The following is a 15,294-nucleotide window of genomic DNA, read 5'->3' as shown; positions in this document are numbered from 1 at the left end:
AGTTTAAGTCATAACTGGCCGTGATGTTTCCACCCTACCTTCCGATGGTAGCAGTTATTTTAGACTCTTTGATTTTACATTAACAGGCTCACACTAACACAGCCGCCGTTCACATTGACATGTTAATCTCTCTCACTTTAACATCACTAGCCCCGCCCACTTCGTTTATGACCCTTGGGCTACACCCATTTTAAAACTTTCAAACAGCTTGCCTCAGCAGCTTTCCCCCTCTTTTTTCTCATGACGATTGCTTGTTGCGATCGAAACGTCATATTTTTTAAAATTTCATCTACATAACTTTACCGAAAGACCCAAAGCACACTCTATAATACTTGTCCCAGACACTCGGGGGTTGATTTCCAGCAGTGTCCCTCCAACAGGCAATTCCTTTTGGAGTTTTTGTCAATGTAAAAGCGACTTGTTTTGCTCATTTATACATTATCACTTTCACTGCCTTGTGTTAAGTTCAGAGATTTTGTAGATTACCAATGGTTATAATTATTTACAAGTCATTGATGCTCATGTCCACATTTGTTGCGGACAGTAGTCAGGTTCTCAGTCGATCGAGACTCTTCATCGGTAACCCGAAGAATCAATGTGTACACAGCGTGCCTCCTTGTCATCATACCACTTTATTAAACCCAGTGCCCACCCCTGGGTGTGGTTTCCTTCAGCAATATTCAGCAATGCACGCGTTAAAATGCTTACATGTGTACCGTGCCAATCCGCACACCAACTGGAACAATTACACAATCCGACCATATTTTTAATTTACTGATTATATACACCATTGCAATTGTACAAACGTATACCGCATTACATTTAGTTCACAGCGGTCCTAAAAATTATTGTAACACAGACACGTCCGCCTTTTGAAATTGGGTACAGGTGAGAACTATAAATAATTGCTTTTTCTGCAGGGTATTGCACATGCAAGAATTGGTACGGCACAACATTTAACGTCGCCCAGCATCTTGAGATACGGTTGCATTTAAACAGGTTCAGCAATCAAGATTATAGTGGGTATCCATTTGTTCTTCAGCCGATGATAAAAGTGGCTTCGGCAAAAGCACGGCTGAATGCTTCTTATCCACAGACATAGGGTGCTGTTGTGGATGACCAAATTGGCAGATAAGAGGGTTCCCTTGATATCACTTGATCCACAGGTTGAGTCTGATCGCCACGGGGATCCACAGAGCTACGAGCATCAGGCACGATACGCAAACACGGCGGGCTATGCCGACTGACGGCGTTGTCTGGGTACAGCATCACCTTCACCCACTCATTATTGTCATCATTACGCTTATTTACCAATTAAAGCCTCACTGGCAAGACTGTTCAGGGTGGTCCTGCAAATAGGGCATCATGATCGCCATGTATATTCCAATTGAGTAATTTGCAGCTAAATAAAAAAAATGGACAACACCGGCACACTGGCCTACTCTTGTGAAATACTTCACGGTATCTTGAACGTCGATTGTGAAGCAGACGGCGCTGAGTATTGTTATCGTTAACACACAGCAGTATTAATCCGGGCGGCCACTGTAACACGAACCGTGAAGCTTTTCAACAAGTGGTGACCGTGTCACCGCCTATTTCCCCTTTCACGAAGCTCTGCAGGAGATACAGGTCAAGTAACAGACGTTTCCTCTGATCTGCAGCATCATGGGCCATAGGGAATTGCTTGCAACATCAAGGCACATTTCCTGTGTTAGCTAAAGAATTACCCATTGGAATATCCCATGTTTAGTAACGTTGTATCAAGGACAGGACCTATGTTAATATTCTCATATCGTGCATAACAAGGGCATTCTCATTTTACATTGCTCCTCTCCATACGATTCCTATAAAGTGGCAGCACCCCCATTGTCTTCAATGGAGGAGCCCACTATTTGAATAAAAGATCTGATGAATACTTGGGTGAGTATTGTATTCAATGTGCGAACCTCCCGACTTTCATGAACCAGTTTAAATTTCCACCATTCGCCTTGCGCCTCGGACAGGCACGCGGGAGAGAGACATTGGCGCGCCCCCTAGGGAGTCGCCAGCACTTGACAACCGGCTGCAGCACAGAGACCGCGTTTTGCCACCGCTTCCGTCGAAGATTTTAACGCTTCGCGAATCTTGGGAGCTCTGCGCACAACTGGGAGAACCGCAGGTCTGCTGACCCCTGTGGGCAGCAGGATTTGTGACCAGTATGGAATAAACCAACGAAGTTCTACTGCAATCAGGAAACACATAAGCCACTCACAAAAAACTCATTGCATTATTTCCTAAACAAACGCATACGTTAAGTAAAATGCTAAGGTACATTCATTATAAAGTCAGTTCACAATATGCTACCCAATCACATTGATGTCACACCTACCGAGTTGTGATTAAAACCACATTTAAAATTAAATGAACACCTTGGAGGCCTAGGTTTGATTGGGAGCGCTCGTCCTCAGAAAGCACTCCGAGTGATCTCCTGATGACTTTGCACCGCGACGGGGGAGCCTTCTGCCACGTTGTTATGCAAAGCACAACTGCGACGTGAGGGATATTCATGAAAGCCACGACGAACCCCTCAATCTCTGAACGTCACATTAGCTGGAGCGATTTGCATTGTGCAAGATGGAGAACCGCAATGAGGATCTAATGTTGTGTTCTACAGTTTTGGAAATCTAGTCGTTTGATTCTTGTGCAAACTGCACCCCTAGCTCCAACCCACGTTGGGCTCCAAGGACAATTAAAATTTGCGATAAATGTAACATTTAAGGCAGGAAAATGGGGCATTTCTCTCAATTGAGATTTGTCTGAATGTGGCTATTCTGCGCCCTTATCAACCAACAATTATTCAATGAATGTGTTGAGCTTCTTCACTTAGTTGATCTTCTTGCTCAGCTCGGTGAATAATGAATGCTCCTAAATAGTTCATAAAACCTGACCTAGGAGCAGCGATGACCCTTGAAAGTCTCTGTGGTTCCACATTAAATAAATGGTTATTGCTCACAAAACTGAAAGAACAAAACTTGAATAGAAAAAACACTTTTAAACAGCAACAGAACAGCAAAACAAACCCTTCCTGATCAATAACAAGTAATTTTCCCTGAATAAAAAGAAGTGCAAGATAGTACAGTATTCTACATTTATTTAAAAAGCTGCTAACGGGAATTCATTTGGATAAAGGATGTCTGCTGCGATGCCGAGAGCATCAGTGAACCCATTCCTTCACGAGTCGCGAGTCCCACCCAGCAGTCTGTGTTGTCAGCAAGGCACGATTCCTGATGCGGCTCCCGGCATTCACGGAGACGATCATCACGGCGCGTGGGCGGCGAGGGAGGTGCTGCTGGAGCTGCCCCGGGGGGCTCAGTGCCTCAGGCTGGGGCTGTTGGCCTTGCTGCTTCTGCCCGAGTCCCTGCAGTCCCTTAGTAGGGTGGCGAGCACCTGCCCGCGCCAAAACACGAACCACCACCACCCGCACCCCCATCAACACTCGTGAAATGTGCGCCACTTCCCAAGGACAACTTGACAAATGATCATTTTTGTTATTATTACTGCACTTGTTTACCCAGGAAATCCTCAAGAGGGTCCTGCTAAGTTTTCGCAGGAGGGGGCGATGATTCTACCTCCAATTAGCACGGTTGGCTACATACGTTGCAAAAGAAGTGCAACGTACATACGCGGCCGAGGATAACCCCAATTGAGTAGTTTGTGGGAAATGTTTCAAATTTGGCCGATGACGGCGGCACACAATGCCCTACTCGTGTATGACGTCGCCGGATCTGTAACTTCCACTGTGAAGCCGACGACGTGTCATATCATTACCGTTAATACACCCAGCGCAGTTAGTACTTGGGGCGGTTGACGAATTCGAACCGTGAACCTCTGCAACGATCGGTGAATGCACTACCGTGAGCCCGCGACACCACCCACGTTAGACCTCGCGCAAGGAATGCGTGTCGCTCACGCGAGGTTCTCGGCGGGGCCCGAGTGTACCGGACACTCTGCGGTGTGGCGCAGAGGGCGGCCCCTGTACCTGGCTCCACTTCTTGTTGCGGCTCTGCAGCTGGATGGCCGAGATGGAAGAGAAGAGCTCGCTGGCCTGCAGGTCCTCGGGGAGGCGAGTCAGCAGCTGGGCCATGTGGATGAAGTCCATGTGCAGCAGCACGTCGTCGTACAGGTGCAGGATGGCGAGCGCCGTGCGGAACAGGAACTCCTCCCCGTCACGGCAGAAGATGTCCCAGACGCGGCACGCGACGTCCAGGGGCAGCGACTTGCTGTAGAGGGTGAAGATCCTGCACGCATCACGCAGCGGAGAGGGCAGTGCAGGACATCCACACCGAGCCCCGTCAGCAGCGACATCAAGATGGAGTACTACTCTGCGGGAAGTCAACAGCAGCTTTACTCTGGACAGGTGTACCCCCACCACAGGAATGTGGAATTTACACCGAGGGTTGTAAAAGGGTCATGAGCACCACATCTAGCATGACCGAGTGGAAAACCACTTTCCTTATTTTTACATAAACATATATACTTAAGAGTGTAGTGATACTGCGTTTGTATTCATACCAGTCGATCAAATAAATATCTGGAGTCAAATTGTTCTTCTTGAAATGTGAAAAGAGCTGTGGGAGGGTTTCTTCAAAGAAAACTTCAAAGGCTGCAAAGTAAGCGAGCATCTGCAACAGACGCGCACAAGTCAATCAGGGAAATGTCTTTTCTGCAGGCTGTGCACAATTCTTACACACCCCCAGTATCGCTACCCCAATTCATACTTCCACTAACTGCCATGACGTAACGTTTTGCAGAAAAATGCCAAATTCAAATTACTTTCATCGCAAGAAACAGCAGAGGCCGCACTGAGGGCCGCGCACTGTGCACGTGTGTGTAAGCGCACGTCTGCTCGACACACCGAAACCGGGGCCAAGTGGCGGGACCTTGCATGTGTATGGTCTGCCTTGGTGTCAGCGTGCGGGAGTTCTGAGTTCCCACAGCTACTGACCGACACATCAGCGCCCATAGCCGATCGCCTGTTCTCGCAGGTCGCCGGCATGGGAGTGGCAGCCAGCAGTTGGCAGATAAAGGGAGAGACCCTTAGACAGGCGCAAGTGGCTGCCTTGGCGGTGCTCGGAAGTAGGGCGTCAACTGGTTAACAGCTGCCGTTAAACGTACCAGTGGCCAATGCCAAGTTATGGAAGTTTAACATGGGTGGACTTTCGCGACCAATTCAATGGTTCATAATTGATATTTGCGTCGGATCGCGTAAGCAAAATGTGTGTTGTAAACCCTCCTCCACCTGACACAGCCAAATAAAAACGTGTGCGGATGACTCTCCAACAATGCGGTGGTGCTGCTGAAGCAATGATAAATTGGCACGTTTGTTAACGTGTTGGGTGGAGGAGGGTATACGACACACATTTGACTTGCGCAAACGGACCCGAATATCAATTGTGATCTTACAGAAGTTGTCATTATTAATAGCCTACATAGGTGTTACAGAATTAATTACGGCATGCGATTAGAATAGCGGACAACTGCAGAAAAGGGAGCTTTCGTTTGTTCCCGGTGATGTGCCGTGAATTAGTTTCACAGTCTCCAGCGCACACACCAGGCCATGGTCAACGCGGAAAAAGGCCATCTGGCAGGGTCGGTTCAGTAAGTTGGCAAAGGCAATGAAGGCATCGGCCGTGTCCATATTCAGCAGCAGCACAGCAGCAATGAAGGACATGCCCTGCACCTGAAAAACATGCAGCGTTACACCACAGTCCTACAGCGCACAGTTACAGCACAGGGCATCACAATGTGTTAATCACTTAAGTCAATACTGTAATTCATAAGTTTACAAAGCATTAGTCTAAACACTACAACAAATTAACTTCGAGGTTAGAAAAGAAGCAGCATGGTGTAGCACATTAGTAGAATGTGGCGATCCACACTATAGACAACAACAGTTTTTTTTCCCAAGAACTTATCAGTTTTCGTGTTGAAATGAGAGCAAGTGATGACATGCATGCAATTGCCTCGTAGATGATTCCCATTCATAAAACGAAAAACTCCACTTGCAACTTCCCGGCAGAGATCACGACAGCTACTGATGGCCGTGGAAGTGAATGTCTACATTTAATTTATATGGCGCTCTCTGGACTAACAAAACAAATTCGGGTGCAGATTCCCCGATTCCACACGCAGCACAAGCGGACTCAACACCTGACTCGGCGATGGGCGTTCATTTGCTAGGCGGGGGCGGGAATAGCCATGCGAGTAATTGGACGTGAATTTCACATTTTTACTCATTTGAAGCGACATCGATTGTGGCGAGGCGAGAGAACGCGACCCGATGCTGTTGATTTTCCATCCGCGTTCGGGAGAGACACTGCCAAGCACACGGCGAGGCCCGGGCAACTCACGTAGCCCACGTCCGGCCGGTAGCAGGTGTAGGCGCCCAGCACACTGTGCAGCACGTCGTGGTAGGGTCCACCCTGCAACAACCACACGGGACACACAAACTACTACTGGAGAACTCATTGGTTCCTCCAGTATAAATAAATATTCTGATTATGAAATAATCCGATTCTGATCTCTCCACCATGACCACCGCCTGGCAGGGGCACAATAACTATCGACACCCCTTCAATCAACACCACCGCGTTTGACTTTCTACCGCTTCTCAGTTTGTGAGACGAGCGTGAGCTGACTGGAGGTAAACCCCCGTAGTCTTAATATTTGGGAAACCACACACCTAACACTTTTGTAACAAAAGGAGGCACATTATGTCACGGTTTAGAGACTGCCTCATCAGAGGTGCAATTATCATGGGTGTGATGAGCTGGTTAGGGTTCAGGTGAGGGCAGGGGCTCGGCAACCTGTGACTCTTTAAGTACTGCTTCGCGACGTTAGTTATTAAGGACTGTCTCCTATTAACATGCATTGGCGGCTCTTAAAATATTGAATTTACAGAATTCGAACAATATGGGTATTATTATTATTTTCGTTGCCAACTCCTGGGTTAGGAGTTTGGGTTGCGATAAACTCTTCTGTGTGAGGGTTGACAATTATTAAGTTCCGAGGAGGAATCGCATGTCCTGCAGTAACCCCAACAACATAAACAGCTCAATGGTGTTTACTGGAAGCAAAGAAGAGAATTATATAAATACTAGCGGTTAGTACCCGGCGTTGCCCGGGCGAAAAAGGCAGACACATGTAGTTACACACGCAAATCCATTGATACACACACATAGAGCTACACGCACAAATGGACTCACACATACATACATACGTAGACTGAACAACAACAACCGCCATTCGCCACTAAGTGGCGGTGATGTCACAACAACGCTTGTGCCAGGCTATGTGCACCTTGAGGCCATGTGAAGTGTCGAACGCCCGCTGGAAAGAGGTCACGGGGCAAACCCAGATGGCACAGGTCGACTGACTGAGACGACTGGCTGATGCACCACCTGTGGCATCTACTGTGGCAACTTTTTGTGCTTTAGCCACCTGGCGCTCCGCTCGTTGTTGTGAGCGTCGCTCCTCCGCCCTCCGTTGTTGTTGGAGGGTGACTGCCTCCAACTGGCCAGTAGCGTCCTTCAGGAGCCTCCTCCACAGTGGCCGATCTTGACACGGCTGGTACCAGTCATCCGCAAGTGGACTCAGCTCCAAGTCCTCCTGTAGCACATCACTCCATGTCTTCTCCAGCCCGTGCCGCGCCCGTTTAGCCCCCTCGATCCGGCGGAACAAAAGCTGTTTAGGCAGGCGGTGGCTGGCCATGCGGGCTACATGACTCAGGCAACACAGCTTTGCCTGCCGGAGGTCACCGATGGGACTTTGTCCACATCTTTCAAGGATTTGTAAGCTCCTCACACAATGCAGCCTGGTTAAACCCAGGATGGATCGTAGGCAGGCCAGCCTAAATGTTTCTAACCGGCGAAGATGTTCCATTAGGGGGGTCCAAGTTTCGCAAGCGTAGAGAAGGGAGGGAATGACCGTGGCCGAGAAGACCTGTAGCTTCGTACGGAGTGATAGAGCAGGTAGCTTCCACACAGCGTTACGCAGCCAATGAAAAGATACTGCAGCTCGACTGATTCGGAGTGAGACCTCTGCTGTTAAACCGGAGCCGGTCATTAGCACACTGCCCAGGGAAACTCTCCACTGTCTCCACAATTGCCCCATCACCAATTGGGAGTTGTGGGGGTGGAGTGTCCGTGTCCGATGGTACAAAATAGCCAGGCAGGTGCTTAGCTTTGGTTGGGCTGATGGTAAGGCCCCACCTGTTGGTGGCAAGCTCCAGGTTCAGCAGCAACACCTCGAACTCCTCCTCCGAGTGAGCAGCCATTAGCAGATCATCGGCATACATAACGTGGTTGAGCAACAGGGAGCCATCCCTTGACCGCACCCGGGCATCGATCAGCCTCCCATTGTATCTGTAGCAGATGGGAATTCTTCCGGTACAGGTATTGAAGGCTCGACGAACTACGTGGTCCAATGTGGGAGCCAGAGGACATCCCTGTTGCACCCCAAGGTGTACAGGGAATGGCTCTGACTCACGGCCACATAGTTAAGACGCTGGGCCGCTCACCAGCATGAAGGTCCTTAAGGATGGTGATGAGTGGGTACGGGACTCGGAAAGCACGAAGAGCAACCCAGAGGCCAGGCCTACTGATGGTATCATAGGCCTTGAGCAGGTCAATAAAGCACATGCATGGACTAAGATGCGCACATGGACCTACAGACACGCAAATAAATGGAGTTACACTGACTAACATGGAGGCATGCACACACAGTGACTAACACACACGCACATGGACTGAGACACACACATACACATGGACTGACACACACAAACACATGGACTGACACACACAAACACATCGACTTACAGACACACACACTTATGGACTCACACACACATAGACATGCACTTGAGAAACGCACACATGGAGTTACACACACATATCGACGTACACACATACAGCGACACACACACATACATAGAGTGACACACACATTGCCGTACACACACATACACATGTGGACTGTCACACAGACATCCACTTGAGATATACACACATGGAGTTGTACACACATATATGGACGTACACACATACAGCGACTCACACACACACACACCGACTCGCACAGAGCGATACGTGGACTAAAACACACATTGATGTAAATACACATATGTACTTACACACACACATATGGACTAAGACACACACACATGAACTTACACATACATAGACTAACAGACACATTTCTTATATAACACATATATAACACAAACATAGCCCTACACACACATACACATATGGACTGTGACACACAGATATCTACTTTAAATACACAGACATGGATTAACACACATATGGACTCACACACAGACGCATTGACTTACACACACACATCGAGTGACACACACATGTACACACATGTGGACTAACACACACACATATGGACTGACATACACATGGACGTACACACACACAGATCGACTGACACACACACATGGACTAACACACACACAAAAACACTTTGACGTTGTCCGTTCGAAAAAGACACCCACATGGAGTTAAAGACATGCATGGCTCTACTCGCACACACATATGGACTCAAAGACACACACATGGACTCACACACACACATCGACAGGCACAGCAATCCCCGATGATGGCACAGCTATCAGTATCGCAGTACTACGTATGAGTAAATAGCGTGATGTGAGCGATGGAAACAATAGAAATGCATTTAAGAAATAAGCAGAAATCACAGACTGGCAGTAGACCGTGGCAGCGTTATAAAAGCGCAGCAAAAAAAGGGGAAATTGAGCAACCCAAAAATCCAAAAAGAGTTTTGTGTACACAAACATAATTATTGTAACATGTCAACTCGTTTCATAATGGTAAACAATGAACCTGAGTTGTTATCTTCACGCAAACATAATTATTGTAACATCTGTGAACTTGTTTCATAATGGTAAACAATGAAGCTGAGTTTTTATCTGCACACAAACATTATTATTGTAATGTTTGTCAACTAATGTGTTTAACAATAATAAACAATAGACTTGAGTTGTTAGCGTAAGAAGCAAGGAAATTTGTACTTGGCATAGGCGTGTTGAGGCCTTGTGCGATGCGTAGCCCCCGTCCTGGCCTACATTGGCGAGCCACGGAGTTGGCACGTTGCCAGGCTAGGGGCTGGGCCGCTACCCGCCCCCCCCAACATCCGCCGTCCGTGCAAGAATAATGATATGTGTAGTGGTGATACGCGCTGGGGTAGGGATCGTGTGCCAGCGCGTAGTGATTGGCTGTGTGTGTTGGTGACGCGCGCTGACGGTGAAGGATCAGGGGTCAGCGCGGGGTCGGGGGTTATGAGGCAGTGATTGGTTGGGTATCAGTGACGCGCGCTGACAGCGATGGGATCCTGGGGCAAGCGCGCGGGGATTGGTCAACTAAGGGGGATGCTCACGTCGAGGTCCGCATACGCTCCGTCTCCCGTGAGCGGGGGCTATATAAGGTGGTGCGCACAGGCGCACGGGGAGCGAGTGACCAGCGAAGACTGAAGACGGAGGAGGAAGAGATAGGGCCCTGCGGTACCTAGTCCCGCTGTCCTGTAGGGGCCGGGGCTCTGTGTGACCCAGAGGCGGAACCCTGGGACCCGAGGCCGAGCGTCCGTGAGAGGGCCGGCCCTTGGGACTCAGAGGTTGTGGCCCATGCCCAAGCTGGGGTGGGCCTGTAGGCTCCACGGACGTTACGGGGCGGAGTGCAGTGTGAGCATGCAGTGTGAGCCATAGTAACTACACGTGTCAAGTGAAGTGTGTGTAGTCAGAGGCATAGTAACTACACGTGTCAAGTGAAGTGTGTGTAGTCAGAGGCATAGTAACTACACGTGTCAAGTGAAGTGTGTGTAGTCAGAGGAATAGTGACCACACGTGTCAAGTGAAGTGTGTGTAGTCAGAGGAATAGTGACCACACGTTGTATCGTGACAAGTCAAGGTTTAATAAAAAGTGTGCTACCCGTCAAGTGGTTTCCTGCCGTCATTCCAATACTTCAACTGGCGTCAGAAGTGAAACAGTCTTCCAGGCATGGATACAAGGAAGACCCGTCGGACTCACGGGATTGACCGCGAGGATAACCTTGACGACTAGGGCCAGCTGGCATCGGGGGGAGAGGACGAAGAAATGCCGACGCCGCAGGATCCGCCGAGGGCGCCGGACGAGCGACTGGGGACCGATGCCGTACTCCGCGAGGCGCACTCCCGTCTGGCAGAGCTGCTGCTCGCCGCCGCGTCCATCCTGGCGGAAATCAGCACGTCGGGAGGAGCGGGGACGTCGGCGGACATACAACAGGGTCGCCCCGCAGATTCCCGCCAAAATGACTGGGCGATTCCCGCCATTTCAACTGCGCGGACATCTTTTGGCGGGAACGGCGAGCACCACGTGGCGGCGGTTCTCCAAGCGCGCCCGCTTACGTCATCAACGCGCGCTGCGGACCGCCATCAGCCACCCGCCATTGGGGCCGCCATCTCGCACACCGATGGTGCGGCGGAGAGGAACCACGAGGCAGAGGACGACTTCATCTTTCAACAGCGCCTTCCCACATTGTCAGCCTTCAAGGCGGAAGGCGGGGACTGGGGCGCATTCCAGCGCAGGTTTCTGGCGCATCAGGAAATGTCCGCCTGGTCCGACGCTACGGCGCTGCGGGCACTGCCTGCCATGTTGGACGACAACGCGCTCGCGGCCTTCACGTCCGCACAGAGGTCGGACCGCTCCACGCTTAAGGCTGCGCTGGGTCTCATGGCCAAGGTCTACGGACCTCCCTCGGCGTGTCGCCATCACTTTTACGCCCGGCGGAAGGCGGACACGGAGACCGCGCTCGCCTACCGCACGGCGTTGTTGGCTCTCGCCGACGCCGCGTTCCCTCGTATGGACGAGGAGGGCCAGGACGCGATGGTCTTGGAGCAACTGCTCAAGTTGGCGCAGGACCTGGGGGTCCCCATCAACACGGCCGACGAGGTCGATATTTCTTCTTTGCGGGTCGCAACAAGTATACAGGCGCACGAGGTCCTCCAGCGTAAACAGGGGGTCGTCTGCAATGCTGCCGTGGCCTCAGCTCAGGGCCCGGTGGTCACCGAGCCCCAAGTCGTCAGCCCACGAGAGGAGGCGTTCACCGCGGGACGACCGGGGGACTGGAGGTCGGGGGGTCGTTCGCCTCTGCGATCGGCCCGCAAGCTGGAGCAACCGAGATCTCCGACGACCCTCATCACGTGTTACAACTGCGGCCTCCGGGGCCACGTGGCGTCCGGTTGCCGCGCTCCACGTCAGCGCGCCATGGGACCTCGGCTGGACGACGACCAAGGCCCCAAGTCATCCCTACTAACCCCGGCAAGTCGCGGCGCTTCACATGCTCGGCCTACATGCACGACACACATGGGCCGTCGCGTTGCGGCGGAGGAGAGCCGGTTAGGGATCGGGGATTCGGTTCGGCGAGGGGGGTTCGTGCGGGACCGAGGGGACATTAAATGGTCGGAGTTGGGGCACAGGATAGTGGCTGCGTCGGCGGGATCATCGGTCGTTACGGGATTCATTGACGGGGTCGAGGTCAGGGTGTTAGTGGACACGGGGGCGTCGGCGACTATTATATCGGACCTCATTTACAACATTCTCCCCGTCCAATGTCGACCTCTGCTCCCGGTGGACGTGCCATTTTACGCGGCTAATGGGGGCTCGTTGGGCATTATCGGTCAGATTAGGGCGTCCATTTGCATTGGAGATATCAAATTGTCGGGACCCGTTTTCGTTTCTTCTTCCTTGGCGGTTCCTTGTCTGTTGGGCACAGATTTTTTGGCTAAAATGCCCATTAAAATTCTCATCGATCAGCGTTGCATTGAACTACCATCGGGTCGCCGTATTTCATTTTTGACGAACCCTACCGAAATTCGGACGGCGTGCGCTACGATACAAGCGCTGGCGACACAGACCGTGCACGTGCCCCCGGGTTCACAGATGTTAATTCCCCTCCGGTTGAGGAAACCATGGGTGGGGGAGACCTCGGAACAGAGCATGCTTTTGGGTCCTTCAAATAGGGCTGTCGGAGGTCTCGATTTGTTTGGTTCGGGCTGACAAGGACCCGTTCGTGATGGTTTTAAACGCTGGGTCGCGGCCGGCCGTTATTCAGCAGGGCACTGTGCTAGCTCACGCGGCACGGGTCCCTGCGGAAGAGTGGCTGGTTGCGCATGTTGATCCAAGTCCGACGCAGAACAATCCAGTGAGGGAGGACCTTGAATGGGTCGATTCGCTGTGCGCGGACTCGAACGATTTGTCAACGGTACAGTTGGGTGCGCTGCGTGCGTTGCTGATATAATTTTCTGATGTGTTCAGTAAGCATAAATATGACATTGGGTGCACGGACCTGTTGCGCCACCATATTGAAACAGGCGATGCGGCACCGGTCAGGCTAAATCCCTTCCGGCTGAGTCCTGCTGAGAAGGAACACGTTCAGTTGGCCGTCAACGATATGCTGGCGGCCGACATTATTTCGCCTTCTTCCAGTCCTTGGGGAGCACCTATTGTGCTGGTTAAAAAGCAAGACGGGTCCTTGCGATTTGGCGTAGATTTCCGTCGCCTGAATAAAATCTCCGTGGCTGACGCGTATCCGCTCCCCAGAATGGACGAGTCCCTCGATGCATTGTCTGGTGCGCGATATTTTTCTACTCTTGAATTATTATCGGGATTCTGGCAGCTGCCACTCGACGACGAGTCTAAACCTAAGACAGCATTTCGGACTCCAGGGGGCCTATTCCAGTTTAACCGGTTACCCATGGGACTTCACTCCGCTCCCGCGACGTTTCAGCGCCTTATGGAATTGGTTTTGTCGGGCTTGCAATGGGATACTTGCTTGATTTACCTTGACGATGTCATTGTTCTCAGTAAAACGTTTGAGGAACACCTCCAGCGATTGAGAGGGGTGTTCTTGCGAATACGATCGGCTAAATTAAAGTTTAAACCGGCCAAATGCCACCTTCTTCATAAGTCCGTGAGATACTTGGGCCACATTGTCGATTCTTCGGGGATCTCTACCGATCCCGCGAAGACGGACTGTGTCAGTTCATGGCCAACGCCCACGTCGGTTTCGGACGTGCGCAGTTTCATCGGTTTTGCTTCTTACTACCGCCGATTCGTTGAGCATTTCGCCACCATTGCAAAACCCTTGCACGCTCTAACGGCAAAAGGAGTCAAGTTCCGATGGGGACCAGAAGAGGAGGCCGCGTTCTGCTCCCTCCGGGACGCCTTGGTGGGTGCCCCGCTCTTGCGTTATCCTGACTTTACAAGTCCCTTCTTGCTAGACACGGATGCTAGCAACACGGGCATTGGGGGGGTGCTCTCACAGGTCGTTGGGGGAGTCGAAAGGGTGGTCGCCTATGGTAGCAGGGTCTTGTCGCCGGCGGAGCAGCGCTACTGCGTCACCCGTCGCGAGTTGCTTGCTATTGTTTTTTTTGTACAGCAATTTAGACCGTATCTCTATGGCTGTCACTTTACGGTCCGGACGGACCACGCGGCGCTTCAGTATTCATTGAGGGTCGCCCAATCCTCGGGCCAATTGTCACGGTGGTTGGAAGTCCTCCAGGACTATCAGTTCACGACCACATACCGTAAGGGGTTGCGCCACACTAACGCCGATGCCCTGTCGCGATTGTCGCCTTGTCACAAATGTGCGTGCTTAATGGGATCGGCGCGCTGTAAACCGCCAGCTGCGGAAAGTATGGGGGCATTGGCTGCGACCGCGGATGCACCAATCGGGGATGTTCCCGCTACCCCTGAGGGAGAGGACTCGCTGCTCTCACTGTCGCTGATTGAGTGGGGCCGTCTCCAAATGACTGACAGCTCCCTGCTAGCGTTGCGCCGCAGGGTGGGGGGTCCCGAGGAGGGCCGGGAGCGAACTGGCTCCTGGGTACTTAAGCAGGGCCTGTTAATGAGATGGGACAATTTGTCCCGGCGGCACGCACTCGTGGTGCCTTCCGCTGTGCGGGGGAAAGTTGTCCTGGCCGCACATGAACGCCTCTTGCATTTGGGAGTAAACAAAACGCTTGCTCTGCTTCAGCGTGACTATTATTGGCCGGGGATGGGGAATGATGTGGTGAATATTCTAAAGGGGTGTGTTGATTGCACCAGACGGAAACCGCCGCCCATGGCATCAAATCCACCGCTGCAATCTATTCAGGTCTCGCGCACTAACGAGCTCGTTGCGCTCGATATTTTGGGGCCTTTTCCAGTCACGCCTAGGGGTAATAAGTACCTGTTGGTTGGTGTCGAATAC

The 15,294-nt window shown here is 51.3% G+C and overlaps 1 protein-coding gene across 7 annotated transcripts in view; it reads right to left on the bottom strand.

The window, feature by feature from the left end:
• Positions 1-3,113: 3,113 nt before the first annotated feature.
• The window catches only part of LOC144931604 (TBC1 domain family member 14-like), a 48,599-nt gene continuing 36,418 nt past the window's right edge, over positions 3,114-15,294 (bottom strand). For 6 of the 7 annotated variants that reach the window (XM_078855665.1, XM_078855666.1, XM_078855670.1 and 3 more), the window contains 5 exons: positions 6,390-6,461; positions 5,591-5,719; positions 4,552-4,661; positions 4,019-4,277; positions 3,114-3,426 (listed from right to left, as the gene is read on the bottom strand). In XM_078855665.1, the coding sequence (XP_078711791.1) occupies positions 3,349-3,426; positions 4,019-4,277; positions 4,552-4,661; positions 5,591-5,719; positions 6,390-6,461 (648 nt within the window). In that variant the 3' untranslated portion in view covers positions 3,114-3,348. The remainder of the gene's footprint in view (positions 3,427-4,018; positions 4,278-4,551; positions 4,662-5,590; positions 5,720-6,389; positions 6,462-15,294) is intronic. The other variant, XM_078855667.1, reaches the window with a different exon arrangement.

The sequence above is a fragment of the Lampetra fluviatilis genome, chromosome 4 (genome assembly GCF_964198595.1).
Source record: "Lampetra fluviatilis chromosome 4, kcLamFluv1.1, whole genome shotgun sequence".
NCBI classification, from domain to species: Eukaryota; Metazoa; Chordata; class Hyperoartia; order Petromyzontiformes; family Petromyzontidae; genus Lampetra; species Lampetra fluviatilis.
Note: the sequence above shows the minus strand (reverse complement) of the source record. Positions and strands in the feature narration are given on the sequence as shown.